The sequence below is a fragment of the Eschrichtius robustus genome, chromosome 2 (assembly GCF_028021215.1).
Source record: "Eschrichtius robustus isolate mEscRob2 chromosome 2, mEscRob2.pri, whole genome shotgun sequence".
Lineage (NCBI taxonomy): Eukaryota > Metazoa > Chordata > Mammalia > Artiodactyla > Eschrichtiidae > Eschrichtius > Eschrichtius robustus.
Genome location: NC_090825.1, coordinates 111,017,223 through 111,041,793, shown reverse-complemented (window position 1 = coordinate 111,041,793; position 24,571 = coordinate 111,017,223). Strand labels below are relative to the sequence as shown.

At 47.6% G+C, this 24,571-nt stretch overlaps 1 protein-coding gene across 4 annotated transcripts in view; it reads left to right on the top strand.

The window, feature by feature from the left end:
• The window catches only part of FSTL4 (follistatin like 4), a 734,451-nt gene that overhangs the window by 665,705 nt on the left and 44,175 nt on the right, over positions 1-24,571 (top strand). For 3 of the 4 annotated variants that reach the window (XM_068535874.1, XM_068535873.1, XM_068535875.1), the window contains one exon: positions 8,771-8,894. In XM_068535874.1, the coding sequence (XP_068391975.1) occupies positions 8,771-8,894 (124 nt within the window). The remainder of the gene's footprint in view (positions 1-8,770; positions 8,895-24,571) is intronic. The other variant, XM_068535876.1, reaches the window with a different exon arrangement.

Here is a 24,571-nt window from a genome sequence, read left to right as displayed (position 1 = left end):
GGCTGGGGTGGGGGCCCATCTCTGAGGCAGATCCATACACTTCTCGCCCTACCCTGGCCTCCACACTAGGTGTCCTTGAGGTGAGGGAGAGGCTGCCTCACTTTCTGCAGAAGTGGAACCCATCCCTGGCTGCGCCGCCCTGCCCAGACCACACAGTAGCTACTCCGGAAGTAAAGTGACCGTCCCCAAACCCAGTCTTCACGCCCTGCCCCAACAATGTCACCTGCCCTCCCCTCGTAACTGTCTTCCTCACTGTCCCTTATATCCCCAAGGACAGGGGCTGCCCATCAGGGGAGGAGAAGCAGGGAGAAGACATCCCCAAAGTCCCAGAAAATAGCCGACCCCTGAATCCTTGCTAGCGTTAATGCTGTTGTTTCTACCATCGGTACTAAGCCACTGCTGTGTCCAGGAGCCAGTTTCCATGCTAGTCCACTCACAAGCATTTAATCCTCATCGCAGCCCTGTGAGGCAAGTGGGGTTCTGTTAGTCAGAGGGTCCAGGAACTTGCCAGGGCCTGCAGCCAGCCTGCACACCCAAGCCAGAGCTCCCCGGGTTCCTTGCTCTTAGGACACAGCACCTAGCACCAAGCATTGCCAAGGCCTCACCCTGGGGCAGCTGGGCCTGCCTCCTGCTTCAACAGTAACCGCTGCAGTGTCCAAGCCCCAGTGGATGTGTCCCCTCCTGGTGCAGCCCATGTGTCTGGTGCTAGAGGTCTCATTAGCCACCAGCCTCTGCCACAGCAAAGAGAAGGCAGAAGGCTCTGAGACCAGCACGTGGAATTGTTTGGCCGAGATATTCTCAGGGAGAGGAAACATTTTTCTATTGTATTCTTCTTTAAAAAAAAAAAAAAAAAAAAAGGCTTATAGCAAACCCCATATATTGCAGATGACTTGAAAAAGCCACTCTTTTTTGCTGTTTTTTTTCTTTCACCAAATCTCCCTCTTGGGGGCTTTCAGATGTCGGCAGGCAGAGTACAGTGACAAAAGCAGAAAAACAAAACCTATTAAAAGAAATTATTTGTGGCAGTGTTTGAAGGATGTGTTAAAAGATTCACTTTTTCCCCATGCCTATATGGTGTAAAACCATGAACAAATAACTCTAATGAAGCATATGCTCTCAGCCAGCTCTTCTTTGGAAGTGAGTTATTAAAAAGACCAAAAGAGAATGATTTAAGAGCTCATGACTCATTTGATTCTTATTGTCTTTGTATGAACCAGTCATGAATCTATTGTAAAAAGATGAGAGGCGTTTGATTAGCATGGAGAGCTGTTTGCAACATGCTAGACAGTGGTTGTAGGTTCTGCATTAAAATAATCTCATTAAACGCTTGGGTACATTTTGTTTTAAAATCTTGGAAAACAGTATACTTGAAGCACTCAAAGCCTTTGGCCAGCTCATGTCAAAAACCCTGGTTACAGATGAACAACCGGTTCTTTTGAGCTTTGGATGAGCTCAAACCATGAGAATTGGCCAGAGCTCTCCAAGAGACAGGGCCTGGGCCCATGGTACATCAGCCTGTGGAACTCACGGGGGTCTCTGCCCTCCCAAATACCTCCACTGGCCTTGGCTTTCTCAGTGGCCTCCTCAGGATCACCCCTCTTTCCCCATAGTGTTACCGACCAGGGTTTTTGGCCTCTTTAATCAACAGAAATTGATCAGAGGCCAGACAAAAAACTCAGACAAGGCTTTATTGGGGCCCCTGCTGCAGCAGCGGGGAGCGAGAACAAACAACAGGAACCCTTGCTGGCTCACTAGCTAGCTGAGCGGGGTGGAATCAGGGAGCTTGTTCTTTACATGAGGTGAGAGTAGGGGTGTGTCCGGGGGGTCGGGCTGGAGGGCCAGCTTACGTGGTTTGCCCACCCCTTCGGTGGTGTTGTGTGCAGAGGGCATACGCAGTACCCTGCTTTGCTTCCGACCCCTTGGTTTTGCTCCAGGCTGTTCAAAAGTGGCAGTTGGGTTTTTTGGTCTCTTTGTATCTTTTGTCCGGAATTTGCCCGAACTGCGCATGCGCGCAGTTATTTTTAGTCCCATACAGTTTCTTTGCATTCTGTTGCTCGAGGAGAGGTGTGTCCAGGTGCAAGCACTGCAGCGCTGCAGCAAAGGGGCCCAGGTCCCAACCTGTCTCAATAGTACTAGCTTCAAGGCTTTACTTGTGCTCAGTGACCTCTTCTGGCCCCATCTCAAAGGTACAGAGTCCCTCAGGAAGGTTCTGATCCAGCTTCCCGACCCTGAATGCAGAGCCCCAAGCCCTACGCAGGGGAGCTCACATTCAGGCTGTTTTCAGGCTTTATCTAATGAAAACGACACTGTGGTGAACATCCTTATACATACCTCTTTGCACATTTGTGTAAGCAGCCCTGTAAGATTAAGTTCTTAGAAGTGGAATAACTATACCCAAGAGTGGACATGTTTTCAGTTTTGATGGATATTGCCAAATCTCCCTCCAAAAAGGTTGCACCAGTTTATACTCCCTCCAGTGGTGTATAAGATTTTTAAACACCATAGCAGGAGAAAATTCCTGATTGCAAGCCTTGTTGGTCCCTGAAATGAGCCATGGAAGGAAATTTAATCAAATCCTCCCTGGGGTGTTTCCGGAACAGCAAGAATGCCTATCAGCTATCTTGGCTGGGAGTGTGACCCAGCTTAGAGGAGCTGGTAAGGCCCTCTAGGCCTGGGGACTCGTGATGCAAGGGGCCCCCGGGGGGAGGGTTGCAGGGTTCCCAGATGAAGGCAGCAGGTTCGAGATGGTGTGGAACTTCAGTTGACCCTGCAGGGCAGTCTAGCGCCTGAGTCCCTTCCCACCCAGGCTGGGCACACAGGGCTGATCAGTTAAGTATCTGAAGCCCCATTCAGGGGCTCAGGCCTGCAACTCCCCGGAAGACCCCAGGAGCTGCCACTCATCCACGTGATATACTCTAGAGTCCTGGCCAGTCAAGAGGTGTCTGCCCTCTGGCCTCTGGGGATGGACGAGCTGGTGCTCAAAGCAATGTCTCTGGCGTGAGCCTTCTCGTACAGGTACCCAGGCCCCTGTGTGCACTCAGACACTCAAGCTTGTCCCCAGGGCAAATGCTTAGCATCCACACAACTGGGTCAGAATCTCCCCCATTTGAGTTCTGGAACCAATTACAAAGTTAGAGACAGCAGTTCATACAGGAACGGCCTCACTCTGACATCAATTTCAAGTTTGGGGAGTTCCCCAAGCTACCTTTAGGTTTAATAATTTAACTAGAAGGACTCACAGAGCTCACTGACAGCTGTTATGCTCACAGTTATGGTTTATCATCAGGAAGGAGTACAGATTAAAATCAGCCAGGAGAAGAAGCCCACAGGACAGAGTCCAGGAGGGTCCACGTGCGGAGCTTCCATTGTCTCCTGGCGCGGTCATGGTTCCCGGCATAGACGTGTAACAACATACCTACCAGGGAAGCTCACCCAAGTCTGTGTCCAGAGCCTTCACTAGCACTCGATCCCATACTGCCCGCATGGCTGACCCCTAGTATCCAGCCAGGAGACAGGAGGCAGAGCTGGTACCATGTGGTGCAGGGCTCCCATCATAAATCACATTGTTAGATGCTCTGGTTTGCTCAAGCAAACTAAGGCACATCCCAAGGCCTAGAGTTCACCTCCCAAGAGCTGAGGGCAAAGGCCAGACTCCTCTCTGGGTAACGTTACTTCTTCACTTCACTTCCTATGGCTCCCCACGAGCCAGCACTCTAGGCTGACACACCTCCATTCATTCAGCAAACACTAACTGAGCTCCCGTTATGCACCAGGCACCATGCCACACATGGGCACAGGATAGGGGTGCACAGAGAGATGAGGTGCCTCCCCTTTAGCACTGACCACATAAACCCCAGGCAGCAAGTGACTGCACACTCCCCACAGTCCTGGGGAAGCCCGGAGCCTGCCCACAGAGCCTTCTCCCACACCTGTGGCTCCCTGCCCTGGGCCAGGCCTGGGAGTGGGCAGGAGGACAGACCCACTCCAGGCTGCTCACACCGAACGTGACTGTCCGCAGCAGCCTTCCCCTGGGGGCTCAGTGGCCACTTAGGCATTGCTTCAAGTTGCAGGGACTTCTCTTTTAAGAGAACTTTGATCAAGAGGACTGCTTCTGCAGGCCCTCGCAGAGTGACAGGTCTGTCCTCTGAGGGGCTAGAAGGAGGTGACCAACACGGGAACCCCAGTGTGAGTCCAAGGGGTCAGCTGTGTAGAGAGAGCAGTGGTTTGGAACATGTGTGTGCACACATGCTCATGTTTACTGCATGTGTTCCCAAGGGTGTTTGTCTGTGCCCACCAATGATGCATCTGGTCTTTGCTGGGTCTGGATAATGGGTGTGTGTGTTCATGTGAGTGCAGACATCTCTGAGGACCGGCCGTCACCAAGGCGCTGCATCGCTCAGTGTTTGGGTGCATTTGTGCAGGTGGGATGCTAGGGTTAGTGAAATTCTGGGGGCCAGAGTCAAACCAGCCTGGGGGAAAAGACCCTCTCCTTTACTCCATCCTCTCCAAAGAGAGCCAAGAGTGCTCCTGAGAAGGGCAGAGCTAGAAAAGCTCTGAATAAATGTTTCTAAACTTTGTAGCACTGACAGTACCATTAACCTAACCTCTGAAATCACTCTGGAGTCCTTGTGTCTAACGTTTAGTCACTAAATAATCAGCACTGATGGCTCATTTTCATATTACTTAGACCTGACTCACATGTATCACTATGACAACATCCCCCCATCTTGCCTCTGCTTAAATATTGTTTAATACTGAAGTTTCATTTAATTACTTTATTAAGGACAGATACTTAGAAAATAGCTTTTTAAAAGGCAAAAAATACATACCTTTAAGTAAAACTGTCTCTTTTCCAAAGACAGGTGTGCATCAATACAAAGAATGGTCTAATCTGGCATCTGTTTATTTCTGGAAGGAACCTTGATTTTGCTAATACATTTCTATGCATCAGAGCAAAAGAAAAAAAAGCCATCCATAAAAAGACGGTTACAGAGATGCAATCAAGCACTGATAGCAACATTCAGACACACCTCAGAAAACCTTCAGGAGGAGAAGGATTGCAGGTTTAGTTTTATGTAACTTCTTCTAAATCAATTTTTAAAGTAATTTCCTTACATCTAATGAGGTAAATTTGATTTCTGTAGCCAGTATTCATGCTCCAGAAAATAATATGCACTTTTTTCCTGTAATTATATGATGCCTATTGTTTCAGCCCAGAGCCATTATTTTACTTAGTACAGAGTCAGGTTCTCCCCAGAGCCTAACTCACAGGCTGGTAATGAGTTAGGTGCTCGAAGTAGAGCCATAACGCATCCGGCAACCCACACGCCTCCACACCTGAGCGATCACCCAGGGGACATGCCTCTGCTCCCAGGAGCAGTGAGGAAAACCAGACGGAGAGGTTAAGCAACTCTGTTAGGGGCTCCCAGAAGCCATCAGCCCGGTGTGGGACTACACGCATGGGCTCTGCCTGCTACACTGAGCTGAGCCCTCCCAGTGTGCCCAGGCCTGAGGATGCAGCATGGAGAAGGGGGCAGGGTGGGAAAGCAGGGACAAGACTTGAGACCAGCTCTCTGCCTCCCCACCAGCCACTTGCTTTGGACCCCGTGTGATTGGTAACATTTGGGGGCACAGGAAGGCAGGAGGTGGGCGCCTCCATTGTCGAACCCAAAGAACCGGAACCAGGGCACAGCCCCTGCAGAGAGCCTAGCTCAGCGCCGTGTGCAGTCTGCTCAGCGAATATCCACTGAGGGCTCACTCTGTGTCGGGCTCCGCTAGGCACTGGGGACACAGCAGAGCGCAGCAGGCACGAGGGCGGAGCTCACATTCTAGCTGGGGAGACACGCAGCAAACAGTATGCTAAATGGGAGTAAGTGCGTGCCAGGTGCTCCGTGGGGGTTACAGATAGGGCCGGCAGATAACATATGAGCGGACTTGAAGGAGGTAGAGCAAGCCAGACTGATAGTCCTGGGGCAGTGGGACAAGGAGGAGAAAGTTCCTGAGGGGGCAGGATGCCGGGCATGTTGGAGCAACAGCAAGGGGCCACAGTGCTGGACAGGAATGAGCAAGGGAGCGTGGAAGGAGACGGGGCGGAGAGGGGACGGCAGGTCATCCCTGCAGACCCTCTAGGGCTGGGACTCTGAGTGAGGGGGGCGTGGTCTGGCTGCGGCGCAGAGGGGCAGCGGCGGAGGGCCGTGCGTCTGGCCCACGGCAGTAGCAGTGGAGGTGGTGAGAGAAGGTCAGACTCTGAATATATTGCGCAGGAGAGCTCTACTTTCTCACCCCATGGGGACTGGGCATTTGTTTTGCTTTATGGTTTTCAGGGTTTTCTCTGAGGCTTAAACAAAGCGACGTATGTCAAGATTCCCAGCACACAGTTAGCTCGTGGAGGCTGTGAGCTGGTGTTATTACTGGGCACCACTCTGCAGTTGATCTGTGGGAACCTCAGCCTGGGGGCTCTTCTCAGCCTGTGGTCCCATGACCACCCAACCCCACTGAGGTGGCAAGAAGAGCAGGGGGTGCCAGAACCTGAGACTGACTACAAGGGCCCTCCTGTGAGGAAGGGCTGTGGGTATGAAGGCTCAAGAAGGCAGCACAGAGGGAAATGCCGGGGGGTCCCCAGCACCAAACCCCTTACAAACAGCTCTGGTGTTGCCCTTTGGGATGGAGTCTGTCCAGGAACCAACCAAGTGAGGTATTGAGGTTCCCCAAGGTGGGGCCGCACCCAGCTCCCCAGCCCTCTTTCGAGATGCCATTCCACCGCTGAGACTCCAAGCAAAATGTATTTTCCTGCAGACTTAGGTTTTGACACAGGAAACAACTTAGATTAGAAATATGTCAACCCCAGAACTGACTAACCATTAACTTTTCATAAGCAACTCAGGTATGAACCCTTTATGACTCTGTTATGCCACAGGACAAATAAGCTATCTGGTGTTTTATTTTTATTAGGGAAGCTTCCACTGCGTGATAGGAATGGGGCTTTTTACAGCAGAGCAATGTTTCAGAGAAAACTCTAAGGGTTTCTTACAGCAGCCTTCTCCAATATTTCACTCCACTGGGAGCACTTCTGAGTATTTTTTTCCTTGATACTGAAAGCAGGCTGCATGCATCCACTCTCCACCTTCCAACCTGTGCCTTAACCCAAACTTCTCTTGGGCCTGCACCCTTCATTGGGTTAATTAGCCAGAAAGCATCTTTAAAGGACTCATGATGGTTGTGGCCGGGCCCTTGGACAATCCTTGTGCCACACTGACTGGTGGCCTTCCGTCCCTCCTGCCACGAGATTGCTTCTGTGGAAAAAGGAAGCTCAGGAAGGACAGGGAGAATGACGGGAGGGATGGTTTGGTGTTGTCTCCAGGGGGTCAAGAGGAGTTTTGCATCTTTTGTTAATAATAAGAAGAGTAGCAGCCCCCATGTATGTCACACTTCCCACATTGGAAAATGTACTCGTGGGCATTCTCTTGCCAGATCTCCCCATCACCCCAGGAGGCAGATAGGGCATATAAATTGTCCACAACTTACAGGTGGGGAAGCCAGTGCCCAGAGGGATGAGGGAACATTGATCAGTGCCAGAGTTCAAGCTAAAACCTGAGTATCTTGAGTGCCAGCACTGGGCTTCCCCCATCACTCCTCACAGCTAGTACTGCCCAGGCCTGTTTCTCACCAGGGAGCCAGGACCTCCTCTGTCCCATCAGCTCTGAGCACCACACCTCGGAGATGTTTGCTAGCTAAAGCCAAACCTGATGAAAGGTCTCCCTGAAACACCGGTAATTCCATTCCCCAGCATGTCTGCAGTTGGTGCCTGGATAGGGCCAGCATTGTGCATTGTTCTGCAGGAGACAAGGCAGCTGGCTGGAAAAGCCCTGGGGGAGTGCTGCATGCCCAGCGCTCACCAGGGGACTCTGACCAGCTCAAAGCCCCCTCCTGCCCATCCCTCCCCATGTGCTGGCCAAATAAGATCCCACTCTGTGAGGCTGCAGAGGTCACAGGGACAAGGCTTACTGAGCCATTTCTCATGGAACCCCTGGCATCAGCCCCTTCTGCTCTAGTACATCCCTGCCCTTGTTTTTTGTTTGCCCTCATTTTCCTCAGAGTTCAATTTCCCTTCTCTTAGGTTACCCAGATCTCTGTAAGCTGCCTGAAATTATTTGGAGATGGGGGTGAGATCTAAACCAGTGGTAGGCAAACTATAGCCCATGGGCCAAAGGCAGCCCACCACATTTTTTTTTAATAAAATTTCATTGGAACATAGTGATACTCATTAATTTAGGCATTGGTATGGCTATTTTCATGCTACAAGGCGGGGCTGAGTAGTTGACAGAAACCCTATGGCCCAGAAAGCCAAAAACGTTTGCTATCTGGCCCTTTAAGAAAAAGAGGGCTGACCCTAAAGGAGGCCGCCCTCCAGAGCTTCTCAACAGGTGGACAAGAGCCCAGGAAACCAGCCAAGCAGCAGCACAGGAGGGGCAGGTGAGCCCAGTTGTAGAAATGGAGAGGGAGGGTGCTGGGGAAGGTGTTCAAGCCAGACCTCACAGAGAAGGTGAACAAGATCTTAAAAGGATGTACAGGGTCTGGGCAAGCAACACGGAAGAGACATGGAGGTCCTGCTGCCCAGCCCTGCAGGGAGCTCTGGCTGAGTAAGGGGGCCAGGCAGAAAGGAAGTCTCTCGCAGCTACAGGGTTTCTATTTTCCTGCAAAACCGGAGACCTGGCTATCCTTCCCAGGCTACTCAACAGAGAAGCCAATCTTGTTGTCTTCCTTGCCCCAGCAGGACTTTGGAGAGGACGACTCCCTCTACATCACCAAGGTGACCACCATCCACATGGGCAATTACACCTGCCATGCCTCTGGCTACGAGCAGCTGTTCCAGACCCACGTCCTGCAGGTGAATGGTTAGTAAATGGCTCCATGCATGTTGTCCCCCCAAAGTGTTCCCAAACGCTGCTCAGAACAACCCTCCTCCCCTCCTGCATTCTGTCTTCTTAAAGAAATACCTGACCCCAAAATGTCCCATCTTTCCTGTAAGTAAAGAGGGGCTGGGGAGGGGGGCGAGCAGGCAGGGGCAGAGTCTGCCAACTCATTTCCTGGTCTGGCTTCCCCCAAAGCCTCCTCTGATGAAGTGAGTTAAGGTGGGAGGGGGTGAGTCACTAAGGCAGGTCACACCCAGCATCTCCAGTACGCCCCTGTAGAATGTGCAGTGTGCCCTGTAGGTGATGTTACCAAACCGAACTTGGGTCCACCTGCCTGCTCAAGGTAAAGCCAGTCTACTGACACTGGGTTGTGGTGAAGGAAAGCACAGTGTTTGTTGGAGGGTGCCAAGCAAAAAGTCCAGGCAGCTAGTGCTCAAAAGGACCCAACTCCCGAAGGCTTTCAGGGAGAGGTTTTAAAGACGGGGGTTGGGGGTGGGGTGCTGTGGGGCGCGTGATCAGATCGTGGACATTCTTTTGATTGGTTGGTGGTGAGGTAATCGGGAGTCAATACCGTCAACCTTCTGGTTCCAACCGGTCTGGGTTCTACGTACTTGTGGACAGCATAGAGTTAACTTCTTCCACCTGGTGGGGGTTTCAGGATCTGCAAAACAGCTCAAAGGGCATGGCTCCGAATATTATCTATAGCCCTTGAGGAGGAACTAAAGGTCCTTGACTTTGTTTAATGGCTAAACTATTATTATTTTGTCTTGCTTGACTGTTTTCCTTTCTGCATTTTCTCACTTGTCTGATTAAATTTATTCTTTGGCACTCAGGGCAGGCCTGGGAGTCTAAAGGTTTTCTATAGACAAGAGGCAGGTGGAGGACATGGGGGCTGGGAGGGAGTCTGTCCCGGGAAGGCCCCATAGGGTCCTGCTCGGTTACAGTGACATGGAGATGGCAAGCTGTTGTGGTCTTGATCCAGTGAGAAGCAGACAGTGTCTAGAACACGCCACTCCTCCTCCAGGTACTGTGGACCCAAATCACTTATCCAGTTGGGAGGCCTTACTTTCTGCAAAAGGGGCTGGTTCCCGCCTCCCTCCCCCCAGAGGCTTAACGAGCCTCAGCTTGGGCCCAGCCAAGCAGAACCTCAGCAGGCTCGGCAGGTTTTCTTTGCTTCTCACAGGCCCCTGTGTTGCCAGGACTCCCAGAAACTGAGAAGAATTAACCCCTGCTGATGACCACATCAGCAATTACAATAGCCAGTGTTTTCTGAGACTTTCTCTGGCCAGTCCTTGGGCTAACACATCACATGGACTCTCCCAGTCAGTATCTTTTAACCCACTTTATGGATGAGTCTCTAGGTAAGGTCACTTTCCTGGGGTCACACCACTGGTAGGTGTCATTCTAGACCCAGGGCTTGTGCTCTGCCCTCTGTCACACTGCTGGCCACTCCAGCCATCACAACAAACAAGCCATCACAGTGCCGTGGCAGATCAGCACTCCAGGGAAATTAGACGTGTCCAGCCACGCCCAGCTGGACATTACTGCTTTCACCAAGCAGGCCTGAGCAGGGCATCTGTGCACCAGAGAATAATGTGAAAGCTCCAAGTCAGCCCCAGATCCTTTGTGCCAGCTGTGTCCAGGGCTTCTGCTCTGAGATAAAGTGTACGCGGTGTTGAGAATAATTACATCATGAGGTTCAATGTCACTTACCTCTGGGATCCTGGGTGACAAGCCATTTAAGGACAACAGAGTGAGCTCAGCTTGCCTCTACATTTGTCCTATAGGATGTTTTAGGGGTTTTTATGTTCATATGTGCCGAAGCCATATTTTATTAGTATTTCCCTTGAGCTGGGACATATTTAATCCTTTGGGGCTTTGTGGCTGTGTTTGTTGGCTTGAATCAGGGTGTACAGGCGCCTGCAGGAGACTCTGTGGTCTTAAACACCTTTAATACATGAATGGCAGGTCCACGGTGCTGGGAGGGCCCTTCTGCCTCCTGTTCCCCCAGAATTCTGAGACAGAGCTCATGATGGGAATGAGCCATTTCCTCCCTCCTGGTGCTGAATCTGGCAGCAAGGCCCAGGCCCACGGACACCATGTGTTGCTGGGCTGAAAGTAGAGACTAGGCTGCTTCCTGTTGCTACCCAAGTGGGGAGTGGACTCTGCAGCTGACACTGGAGAGTTCTGTTCGAGCCTCCCCAGCCACTCCACTCCCACCCACGCCCCAGCCCAGCGATTGCTAAAGAGGCTGCTCGGGGCCTAGGGGAGTCTAAATAGCAAAACCTCCCCACTGAGATCCAGAGACAGGCCACCTGAGATCCATTTCCTAATTGCTGAGAGATTTAAGGCTTCTCTTCCAGCCGAAGTACTAGAGTCAGCGGCAGCATGCTGGGACCTCTGCATTTTGCGGTGGGCTTTCCACCTCATGCCATGGCTCACTTCGCTCAGTTCCATGACGGCTGGGCTGGGCCATTAGGGTGGGCCTCACTCCAGGAGCCCACAAGGTCCCTGGGCTGGGCTGACCCCCAGGCACTTGGGGGTGGCATTTGGGTCCATTAAGCAGCTCCCTCATGGGAGCACCGTACTAAGGTAGATCTGCTGTTGCCTCCCAAGGACATGAGTCCATTGCCTGCTGACCAGGGAACAAGACACGAGGTTTTCAGAGTATTCCAGAAATGAAGTGTGCTGTGTTGACTGAGAGGGAAAAACCTCCCTATCTGTGTGGGAAGGTGGGAAGATGTCGTTGAAAGTAAAATGGTACTAAAGACACAATGACAGTAGGAACATTTACTGAAGAATTACTGGGCACCATCTCTGTTTCACAGATGAGGAAACTAGGGCTCAGAGAGATTAAGTGATTTGCCCAGGAACCCCAGCCCTACAATTAGTATATAACTGCAAAATGGATCTTGACACCAAAGCCTAGACTCTTGACGCCTTCTCCGCCCCATCCTCCCCTTTGGGACATTGCACTGTTGCTGTTGGCGAATCCAGACGTGGTCGTTCAGCAGGTCAGTGTTGATCTGCTGTCGGGGTCACACTGTGGGGGACCGGGGACAGGACCCCTGCCTCGTTTATCCCTGCCCCTGGTGCTGAGCTCACGCTAGTCAGAAACAGCTGGCTTAGCGAGCATCCAACGAAGGACCCACAGCGTAGATATAAGGGCAGCCCCTGCCCGCAGCAGGACTGAAGTTGATGACCTGCGCGGCTTGGTCGTCCAGCTCCAGGTGGGCTTGGCAGATCACTGTGCCGATGCCCGATGCTGCTCAGGTTCCCAGGGGGAGGCCCAGGAGGGCTGGGCTGCTGCGGAAGGCTCACCGAGGCGGTGGGCACGGGGGGCTTCTGGGCAGGAGGACTGGGAAGGTGAGAAGGCACCGTCTGTGCTCAGACCAGAAGGAGCCCTGCTTTGCTGAGGCATCTCGTGGAGAAGATGTGAGAAAGCTATAACAGATTCATCTGTGGGATTCGTTCCTTTTCATCAGTCATCCCAAGCGTGAGTCAGAAGCATGAAAGATGTCCCAGAGCAGCTTGAGTAGAATTGGTGGGGTCGCCCGGCTGTGCTGTGGGTGGTGGGATTTGGTCCCCTCTTGGCCTGGCAGATGGCCTGTGGCTTACTGAGCCGAGGCGGTGCCCAGGACACACAGACAGGGAACAATGTTCTGTCGGTTCCTTCTCCTTGCTTCTCCTCAGTCAGAGGGAGGACAAGAAGGGGAGGAAGATGAAGCGGGGAGAGGAGGCCCTGCCAGCTCCCCGCCTCTCTGAGGGCTCAGAAGACTCCATGTGAATGGCAGGTGTGCTGGGGAGGCAATGTGTGGCCAGTGGGCCCAAGAGACAGGGATACCGCTCACGCAAACAGGAGCTGGGTGGCGCTGTTCCACCCAAGGCACGGCGCAGACCCGAGCTGGAGACACCTCTGTCATAGGGCCAAGACATGAACTCTGAGCCAGAGAGACCTGCATTCAAGCCTAGTACCTATCCAAGTGCTGGTACTTCCTTGACATACATCTTTGGCGAGTAAACTCACCTGTGAAATGGGAATAACAATAGTGCCTCCTCCCTTACAGGCCTGATGAGATAGGATATGTGTCAAATGCTTGGGAAATCCCTGGCCAGATATAATTCAAAGTCCAAGATGGGACAGATATGGGGGAGATTTTGTTTTGTCTCAAGCCATATTTAACTGTAGTTGGTGGACACAGATGGTCTGAGCTGGTAGCCCCTCAGAGACCTTCCAACGCATTATACAGATGGGAAAATCAAGACCCAGAGGAAGTTGCCAAGCCAGGAATAAAATATAGACTTCTCCCTGGAGCTGCCTCACTCCCTGGTGGCAGGGGCAGGCCTCCATATACAGGCTGGGTCACCATCTTCTGCAGCTTCTTCTCCATCCAGGACTCTGCCTTGACCTGGTTTGCTAAAGGAAACCCTTCCAGACCTCCCGGAGATGAGGCCCAAACACTGACATGATTTATAACTTCATGCAAACTTCCCGCATTGCTTCCATAGGAGGAACAAAAACTTCAGAAATAAATGATTAATCCATTAAATTAAAAACACCCTCAACCTCCCCACAGTTCAGACAAGTAACGATTCATTCCCAAAACACAATAGTAATCTCCCAAATCTGTTTATTACTCCAGCTTGGTACTTTTGTGAATGTGCCTCTTACTTAAGACATATTTATGCTGCCTTTCACCTTGGAAATGATTGATGTTTCCCAAAGAAAATGTGCCTTTGTGTTATGTATTCAAATATTTTCATGGGAAGGTTTTGCAGGTTTAAAAGAAAACGAATATGTTTATCCCAGATACATTAATTCGAATGCTTTTTAGTGTGTGAATTAACACAAAGGAAGAGGGGAGATCAGAGCCAAAGGAAAACAGTTGGGCCTTTGCCTTGCTGCTGGCAGAAAGCTGTGTCTCCACCTGATCCCTACCGTGGGAAGGGTAGTTTCTCACAAAGAACATGCAGGACTTTTTCTGAAAGGACCCTGACCAAGCAGGGGCCAAGGGTACCAAGGTCTTTGATGCCTCCCTGCCCAGGGTTCTCCTTAGGTCCTCCCTGTCCTGGCAGGAGGCTGGATCAGGGCTCTGGCTGCAGTGTTCTCTCAGAGCCCGGGGCCTGTTCCACACCAGCTGCAGTCTTAGCAATGCCTCATCACACGCGAGGAGGACAGTTGGGTCCTGGAGGCAGTGGCTGAGCTTCTACCCAAATGATGGGATGGTTATTTTTTCCCTCTAACATCCTATTGCCAGTTTTCAACTTAGCAAAGGTCAGGGCAGGGCAAAATGGGCTTCTCGGTGGAGCTCCTTGGTACTCCGGGGTTTGCCTTCCATGTCACAGGCCCGCTCGTGCCAGGCATGGAGCTGGGAAGATCCAGGAGGCTACTGGCCCCGATCTAGCCAGGGGTCTGGGCCTGTCTGCAGGGCCCCCTCCCATTGCTGCTGGCTGGGCTGTGCTTCTTTGGCCTCCTCCACGCCCAGAGGCCAGAGGGCAGACACCTCGTGACTGGCCAGGAACCACAGGAGGGGAGGCCCAAGCCACTGGTTCACAGAGGGGCAGCAGCAGCTTCCATCCCCGGGAGTCCACCGTGCACGCTCACAGGCGCACACACGCATGCACACCGGGACCCAGGCCCTGCCCCACCCCTCCCACGTGCCCCTGCCCCGTGAACTTCTCTCCCTCTGCCGTGCCCGCCCTGCCTTCTTGACTCCACTGCCCTGCACTGATTGTTCCCTTGGCTAAGAATCCTCCCTCCCAGCCCCCTCTCCCCGCTCTGCGCTGCCTTGCTGCCAACACCACCTCATCCTTCACTGTCGTCATCATTCATTCAGTAAGCATTTACTGAGGTTCTCTCCATGCCACTCACCAGGCTGAGCACTGAAAACATAGCAGTGGACAGACCAAAATCCCCATCCTCATGGAGCAATTCAAAGGGTGGAAAATACTAAGGAGGAACATTTTAAAACAGGAGGGGATAAGGAGACTCAGATAAAAGGTGGAAGCTTTAGGTATGATGGCAAGTAAAGGCCGTACTGAAAAGATGACATTTGTGTCCACTTGGTGGGAAAGTCAAACATGCCTCCAAAGGATCTGGGTCTGAGCACCTGGAAAAGTAGAGGCCATTCACTGAGAGGAGAAGATCGTGGAGGAGCAGCTTGGAGAAGAAAGATCAGGAGCTCGTGGGGACATGACAAACGTGTGATGTCATGCAGCCCATGGGGTATCTAAGTCTGGAGCTGAAGGAAGAGGTTTGACTGGAGGTATAAATTTCTGATGCCTCACAGGGTGGCTGGTATTTAAAGTCAATAGACCAGGGTAGATGCTGAAGGAGTGCAGACAGAGAATGTCCAGCAGCCGAGCACGACAGCACTGAGAGCCTGGGGAATGAGAAAAAGCAGCAAGGAAGGCAGAGAAGAAGCCACAGAGACAGGAAAACTAGGAGTATGGTGTCTGGGGCCAAGGAAGAGGAGTGATCAGCTGTGGTGAATGCCACCGGCAGGTCAGGGAAGGTGAGGAAAGAAAACTGGCCATTGGGTCAGGGTCAGTGTAGGGGGGGGTGGGGCACTGTGGTCCAGAGCAGAGCCATTTCCACACGTGGTGGGGAAAGGTCTGCCTGGAGCTGGCTCCGGGGGGGTGGGGAGGAGATGTGAGAGCCACCAAGTATGGACAACTCTCCAGGGTGTTTCCAAGAAGAAAAATGGGGCAGAGTTGGGGAGAGAAGCTGGGGTAAAGAGGTTTGGGGTTTTTCTTCCAAGATGGAAATTAAAAGCGTTTAATGGACTAATAGGAAAGATCCAGTAGAAAGGGGGAGACTGATGCAGGAGGGACAGAGAAGTGCTAGAGCGACGTCCTGGACAGGACGTGAGGAGATGGAATCTAGGAATGAGGCTCGCGGGACAGGAAACTCAAAACTGGGTCCTTTTCTGGAGAATGGAAGGAGGATGGTCTGGCGGTGACAACACCTGCCCCACCTCCCAGCCCATGGGGTAGGGGACGGGGCGGGGGGAGGAGTGTGGGGAGAGAGAGCCACATGCACTTAAAAGGCTGCAAGAGAAGGAGTGTCACCAGGTTTCCATCTGAGCAAGAAGGTGAGGAACACTCACAGAGGAGTTTAAGGATAGAGGACATTTTGCTGACGGCAGAACATGAGTTCTAGAAGGCACAACAGAAGGTTTTGGGGATGGTGGATGCCCCAGCGGCCTAGGCTCTTGTGAAGACTGACAGAATCCCAAATCAAGGGCATGAGGGAAAGGGTCCTGATGGTCCTCAGTTGGAGACGAGGAGACTGGGGACAGGGGCCACTGGGAGGTGGCAGACGCGGGGTTCTGAGGCCCATCTTTAGTCCTGCTGATGGAGGGATGGAGGTTTGAGGGGGAGTGGTCGTAGCCCCCAGGATGACTTCGGCTCCTGGAGACCTCCAGGCCAGCCAGGGTTTCCTCTCTCTCAGCATACGTGAGCTGTCTTCTAACCCCTGCCACTGGAGGCCCAGGTGTCTTTGCCCAGCAGATAGTCCTTTGTTTTTAAGTGAATGGATGGTTCCACTCCCTTGACTTTCAGTCAGCTTTCGTCTTGTTGTAGAACAGCGCCACCTATTTCAGTTCAATCGGTCTGCAAGAGCTTCCAAGTCAGGGCTGACCCAGGGTCTCACCTGGAACCTGACAGGTAGAAGCAAATCCCCCAGCCCCAACCAAGACCTCCGGAATCAGACACTGTGGGGTGGGCCCAGCATTGTTTTAACAAGAGCCCCCGCTCCAGCCAGGGGATGCAGATACACACTCAAGTGTGACAGGTTCCTGGGTCCACAGATTCCCATCAAAGGGCAGAGCAGAGGCAAAGGCCAGTCTTCAAGGCTGGTGCTGGCCACTGGGCACCTCACTGAGGAGACCGGTGCCCAAACCACCAGTTCACTGGACAAACATACTATCAATAAAGGGGCAGGCCCCACAGGCATAAGGAAGGTCGGTGTTTCCTTTGTGAGGTGGAGGGAGTGGATCCAAGTGCTCTATTCTGATAAGTCTTCCCAGACCCCTATCCCTATGTCCCCAAAGCTCCCTTCTGGTAATCCTCACCACACTTGCAGTTATGTTACTCATCTTCCCCCTGACAGAAAGCTTCATGAGGCCAGGGACTGGGTCGATCTTATTCACTGCTCTGTGTGTAATGCCTGACACTTGGTTGGGATGTAATAAATGTTGACTGCACAGTATTGAGTTGACAGAACTTTGTAAACTCAATAAAGACCATTAATGTGCTGCTGGACTCAAAGATGGGAAGTGCCTCAGCCCTCCCCCCTCCTCCCCAAACTGCCTTTCCCTCTCCCCCTGCCTCTCCCCCTCCCCCTATTTGCTATTGTAATACTTGAAATACTTCGTAATATCTGGTATGGAAAAATGACAATCACTCTTGTTTTTCAAAATTTCTTCTGCTGTTCTTTCACATTCTTTCTTCTAGCTAAATTTGAGAATTATTTTGTCAAGACCCCACTAATTGATTTTAACTGGAATGAGATTAAATGTTTGGCATAATTTGGAGTATCTTGTTTCTTTTTTTTTTTTTTTTTTAAATTAATTAATTAATTTATTTATTTATGGCTGTGTTGGGTCTTCGTTTCTGTGCGAGGGCTTTCTCTAGTTGCGGCAAGTGGGGACCACTCTTCATCGCGGTGCGCGGGCCTCTCACTATCGCGGCCTCTCCCGTTGCGGAGCACAGGCTCCAGACGCGCAGGCTCAGTAGCTGTGGCTCACGGGCCCAGTTGCTCCGCGGCATGTGGGATCCTCCCAGACCAGGGCTCGAACCCGTGTCCCCTGCGTTAGCAGGCAGATTCTCAACCACCGCGCCACCAGGGAAGCCAGTATCTTGTTTCTTAACAACAGTAAGTCTTCCTATCCAAGATCATCTCTCTCTAATTTTTCAAGTCTTTTTATACGTCTTCAGTGAGATGTTATAGTTTCATTCATTTCGGTCCACTGTGTTTTCTATCTGGTCGCTACTGGTACGTAAGTGAGCTATTAATTTTGTCTGTCTGCGTACTGGCCCCTTATGGTACTCGCTTATTAAACCTTACACTTTTGGTTCGTTATCTGGAGCATATCCAGGTAAAGTATCATTTTTCTCCACCTCTTTAATATTTATCCCTCTCATTTCTTGCCTTCTATTGACAGTAACATCCAGCAAAATGTTGAGAGTCTGATATTGCCTCCTTTCCTCTTTCCTTTTTGTTTTATCCCCACTTGATGTTTCACCATTCTGAAAAGAATGGTGCTGGTCCCACTTTTTATAGAGATATTCTTCATTGTAGAAAGAAAATATTATTCTGTTCCTATTTTATTGAGGTTTTTTCCCTCAATAAATGGATTTTGAATTTTTTTCAAAGGCCTTTTAGTGTCTAGCAAGAGAATCAAATGGGTTTTCTTTTTTGACTGCCTTTGACTTGCATATGATTAATTATAGATTTCCTAATAGTTAGTCATTGAAACGTATTATACTTGGTCACAGTATGTTCTTTTATTGGGTTGGCCAAAAATGTCGTGAGGTTTTTCTGTAACATCTTATGGAAAGTAATACATCTTACCCAATAATACCATGCTAGGTTTGATTTGCTAATATTTTTATGTGTGTATTTGTTTTTTGTGTGTTTTTTTAATTTTTATTGGGTTGGCCAAAAAGTTCGGTCGGTTTTAACGTATTATGGAAAAACCTGAACAACCTTTTGGGCCAACCCAATAATACCATGCTAGGTTTGATTTGCTAATATTTTTGTGTGGGTATTTGTTTTTTGTATTTTTTTAATTTAATTTTTATTTTATATTGGAGTATAGTTGATTTACAATGTTGTGTTAGTTTCAGCTGTACAGCTAAGTGATTCAGTTACACATATACATATATCCATTCTTTTTCAGATTCTTTTCCCATATAAGTTATTACAGAAATGGAGTAGAGTTCCCTGTGCTTGCTATACAGTAGGTCCCTGTTGATTATCTATTTTACATATAGTAGGTGTACATGTTAATCCCAAACTCCTAATTTATTCCTCCCCCCCCCCACATTTCCTCCTGCCGGCAACCACAGGTCTGCTTTCAAAGTCTGTGAGTCTGTTTCTGTTTTGCAAATAAGTTCATTTGTATCATTTTCTTTTGGATTCCACATTTCGAAGTCTGTGAGTCTGTTTCTGTTTTGCAAATAAGTTCATCTGTATCTTTTTTTTAGATTCCACATATAAGTGATATCATATGATATTTGTCTTTCTCTGTCTGACTTATTCGCTTAGCATGATGATCTCTAGGTCCATCAATTTTTTCTTAATTTTTATCTTATATTGGAGTATACTTGATTAACAGTGTTGTGTTAGTTTCAGGTGTACAGCAAAGTGATTCAGTTATACATATACATGTATCTATTATTTTTCAAATTATTTTCCCATTTAGGTTATTACAGAAAATTGTGTAGAGTTCCCTGTGCTATACAGTAGGTCCTTGTTGATTATCTGTTTTATACATAGTAGTGCGTATATGTCAATCCCAGACTCCCAATTTATCCCTCCCCCAAACCTTTACCCTTTGGTAACCATAAATTTGTTTTCTAAGTCTGTTTAGAGAGACTGTTTCTATTTTGTAAATAAGTTCATTTGTATCATTTTTATAGATTCCTCATTTAAGTGATATTGTATGATATTTGTCTTTCTCTGTCTCACTTGCTTCACTTAGTATGATAATCTCCAGGTCCATTCATGTTGCTGCAAATGGCATTATTTCATTCTTTTTAATGGCTGAGTAATATTCCATTATATAAATGTACCACATCTTCTTTAACCATTCATCTGTCAATGGACATTTACATTGCTTACATGTCTTGGCTATTGTAAACAGCACTGCAGTGAACATCAGGGTGCACATATCCTTCCAAATCATGTTTTTCTCTGGGTATATGCCCAGGAGTGAGATGGCTGGATCATATGGTAGCTCTATTTTTAGTTTTTTAAGAAACCTCCATACTGTTATCTATAGTGGTTGTACCAACTTACATTCCCACCAACAGTGTAGAGCAGGGTTCCCTTTTCTCCACACCCTCTCTAGCATTTATTGTTTGTAGACTTTGTGATGATGGCCATTCTGACTGGTGTGAGGTGATATATCATTGTAGCTTTGGTTTGCATTTCTCTAATAATTAACAATGTTGAGCATCTTTTCATGTGCCTCTTGGCCATCTGTATCTTTTCTTTGGAGAAATGTCTATTTAGGTTTTCTGCCCAATTTTTGATTGGGTCGTTTGTTTTTTTTATATTGAGCTGCATGAGCTGTTTGTAACTTTTGGATATTAATCCCTTGTTAATCATGTCACTTGCAAATATTTTCTCCCATTCTGTGGGTTGTCTTTTCATTTTGTTTATAGTTTCCTTTGCTGTGCAAAAGCTTTTGAGTTTAATTAGGTCCCACTTGTTTATTTCTGTTTTTATTTCCATTACTCCAGGAGACAGCTTGAAAACGATATGGCTGCGATTTATGTCAAAGAGTGTACTGCCTATGTTTTCTCTAGGAGTTTTATAGTATCCGGTCTTACATTTAGGTCTTTAATCCATTTTGAGTTTATTTTTGTGTATGGTGTTAAAGAATGTTCTAATTTCATCTTTTTATATGTAGCTATCTAGTTTTCCCAGCACCATTTATTGAAGAGACAGTCTTTCCTCCATTGTAGAGTATTTCCTTCTTTGTCGTAGACTAATTGACCATAGGTGCATGGGTTTATTTCTGGGCTTTCTGTCCTGTTCCATTGATCTGTACTTCTGTTTTTGTGCCAGTACCATATTATTTTGATGACTGTAACTTTGTAGTGTAGTCTGAAGTCAAGGAACCTTATTCCTCCAGCTCCATTTTTCTTTCTCAAGATTGCTTTGGCTATTCGGGATCTTTAGTGTCTCCATACTAATTTTAAGATTTTTTTTGTTCTAATTCTGTGAAAAATGCCATTGGTTATTTGATAGGGATTGCATTGAATCTGTAGATTGCCTTGGTTAGTATAGTCATTTTGACAATACTGACTCTTCTAATCCAAGAACATGGTATATCTCTCCACCTGTTTGTGTCATCTTCGATTTCTTTCATCAGCATCTTATAGTTTTCAGAGTACAGGTCTTTTGTCACCTTAGGTAGGTTTATCCTAGGTATTTTATTCTTTTTGATGCAATGGTAAATGGGATTGTTTCTTTAATTTCTCTTTCTGATCTTTCATTGTTCGTTTATAGGAATGCAAGAGATTTCTTTGTATTAATTTTGCATCCTGCAACTTTATCAAATTCATTGTTGAGCTTTAGTAGTTTTCTGGTAGCATCCTTAGGATTTTGTATGTATCGTATCATGTCATCTGCGGTGAGAGTTTTTTTTTTTGTTTTTTTTTTTTATGCTGAACCAGGACAGAAGAGACCTGGTTTTTATTTATTTATTTTTGGTTAGGTTGGGTTCTTGTTGCCGCGCGCGGGCTTTCTCTAGTTGTGGTGCGCGGGCTTCTCATTGCGGTGGCTTCTCTTGCTGCAGAGCACGGCCTCTAGGCACTTGGGCTTCAGTGGTTGTGGCTCGCAGGCTCTAGAGCGCAGGCTCAGTAGCTGTGGCGCACAGGCTTAGTTGCTCCGTGGCATGTGGGATCTTCCCAGACCAGGGCTCGAACCCGTGTCCCCTGCATTGGCAGGCGGATTCTTAACCACTGCACCACCAGGGAAGTCCCTGCAGTGAGAGTTTTACTTCTTCTTTTCTAATTTGAATTCCTTTTATTTCTTTTTCTTCTCTGATTGCCGTGCCAGGACTTCAACCCCTATGTTGAATAAAAGTGGTGACAGTGGACATCCTTGTCTGTTCCTGATCTTTTTTTTTTTTAATAAATTTATTTATTTATTTATTTATTTATTTTTGGCTGTGTTGTGTCTTCGTTTCTGTGCGAGGACTTTCTCTAGTTGCAGCGAGCGGGGGCCACTTCATCACGGTGCGCGGGCCTCTCACTATCGCGGCCTCTCTTGTTGCGGAGCACAGGCTCCAGATGCGCAGGCTCAGTGGCTCACAGGCCCAGTTGCTCCGCGGCATGTGGGATCTTCCCAGACCGGGGCTTGAACCCGTGTCCCCTGCATGGACAGGCGGATTCTCAACCACTGCACCACCAGGGAAGCCCATGTTCCTGGTCTTAGAGGAAATGCTTTTAGCTTTTCACTGATGAGAATGATGTTAGCTGTGGGTTTGTCATATATGGCCTTTATTATGCTGAAGTGTGTTCCCTCTATGCACACTTCATGGAGAGTTTTTATCATAAATGGGTGTTGAATTTTGTCAAAAGCTTTTTCTGCATCTCTTGAGACAGTCATGTGGTTTTTATTCTTTAATTTGTTGACGTGGTGTATCATACTGATTTGTGGACATTGAAAAATCCTTGCATCCCTGTGATAAAACCCACTTGATCATGGTATATGATCCTTTTAATGTATTGTTGGATTTGGATTGCTAGTATTCTGTTGAGGATTTTTGTGTCTATGTTGATCAGTGATATTGGCCCATAATTTTTGTTTTCTGGTATCTTTGTCTGGTTTTGGTAACAGGGTGATGGTGACCTCATAGAATGAGTTTGGGAGTGTTCCTTCCTCTGTGATTTTTTGGAATAGTTTCAGAAAGATAAGTGTTAACTCTTCTCTAAAGAGTTTGATAGAATTCGCCTGTGAAACCATCTGGTCCTGGACATTTGTTTGTTGGGAGTTTTTTAATCACAGTTTCAATTTCAGTACGTGTGATTGGTCTGTTCATAATTTCTATTTCTTCCTGGTTCAGTCTTGGGAGATTGTACATTTCTAAGAATTTGTCTATTTCTTCCTTAGTATTTCTGTTGTGTCCATTGTAACTTCTCCTTTTTCATTTCTAATTTTATTGATTTGAGCCCTCTCCCTGTTTTTCTTGATGAGTCTGGCTAAAGGTTTATCAGTGTGGTTTATCTTTTCAAAGAACCAGCTTTTAGTTTCATTGATCTTTTCTATTGTTTTCCTTGCCTCTGTTTCATTTATTTCTACTGTGATCTTTATGATTTTTTTCCTTCTACTAACTTTGGGTTTTGTTTGTTCTTCTTTCTCTAGTTGCTTTAGGTGTAAGGTTAGGTTGTTTATTGGGATTTTTCTTGTTTCCTGAGGTAAGATTGCATTGCTATAAACTTCAGCCTTAGAACTGCTTTTGCCATGTCCCATAGGTTTTGGATCATCGTGCTTTCATTTTCATTTGCCTCTAGGTATTTTTTTATTTCCTCTTTGATTTCTTCAGTGATCCATTGGTTGTTTATTGTTTAGTAACATATTGGTTAGCTTCCACATGTTTATGTTTCTTTGTTTTGTTTTGTTTTCTTATAGTTGATTTCTAATTTCATAGCATTGTGGTCGGAAAAGGTGCTTGATATAATTTCAATTTTCTTAAATTTACTGAGGCTTGCTTCTTGGCCCAGCATGTGATCAATCCTGGAGAATGTTCCATGTGCACTTGAGAAGAACGTGTATTCTGCTGCTTTTGGATGGAATGCTCTGTAAAAATCAATTAAGTCCATCTGTTCTAATGTGTCATTTAAGGCCTGTGTTTCCTCATTGATCTTCTGTCTGGATGATCTGTCCATTGATGAAAGTGGGGTGTTAAAGTCCCCCACTACTATTGTGTTACTGTCAATTTCTTCTTTTATGGCTGTTAGTATTTGCCTTATATATTGGGGTGCTCCTTGTTTGGTACATATATATTTACAATTGTTATATATTCTTCTTGAATTGATGTTTTGATCATTATGTAGTGTCCTTCTTTGTCTCTTGTAACAGTCTTTATTTTAAAGTCTATTTTGTCTGACATGAGTATTGCTACTCCAGCTTTCTTTTGATTTCCACTTACATGGAATACGTTTTTCCATCCCCTCACTTTAAGTTTGTATGTGTCCCTAAATCTGAAGTGGGTCTCTTGTAGGCAGCAATATATATGGGCTTTGTTTTTGTATCCATTTAACCAGTCTGTGTCTTTTGGTTGGAGCATTTAATCCATTTATGTTTAAGGTGATCATCGATATATATGTTCTTAGAGCCATTTTGTTAATTGTTTTGGATTTCTTTTTGAAGGACTTTTTTCTTCCCTTCCTCTTTGTTCTCTTCTCTTGGGATTTGACGACTATCTTTAGTGTTGTGTTTGGACTACTTTTTGTTTTTTTTGTATGTATCTAATGTAGATTTTTGGTTTGTGGTTCCCATAAGGTTTTGATATAGCAGTCTATACATATACAAGATTATTTTAAGTTGTTGGTCTCTTAATTTCCAATGCATTTCCAACATCCTACATTTGTACTCTCCTTTTCTCACAGTTGCTGGTTTTGATATCATATTTGTGTGCAGATGATTTCCTGCCTTTACTATATGTTTGCCTTTACTGGTGAGCTTTCTCATTTCTTGTTTCTAGTGTGCCCTTTTCTTTTCAGCCTACAGAAGTTCCTTTAGCATTTGTTGCAAAGCTGGGCTGGTGGTGCTGAATTCTCTTAGCTTTTGCTTATCTGTATAGGTTTTCATTTCTCTGTCGAATTTGAATAAGAGCCTTTCAGGGTAGAGTATTCTTGGCTATAAGTTTTTCCCTTTCATCATTTTAAATATATCATGCCACTCCCTTCTGGCCTGC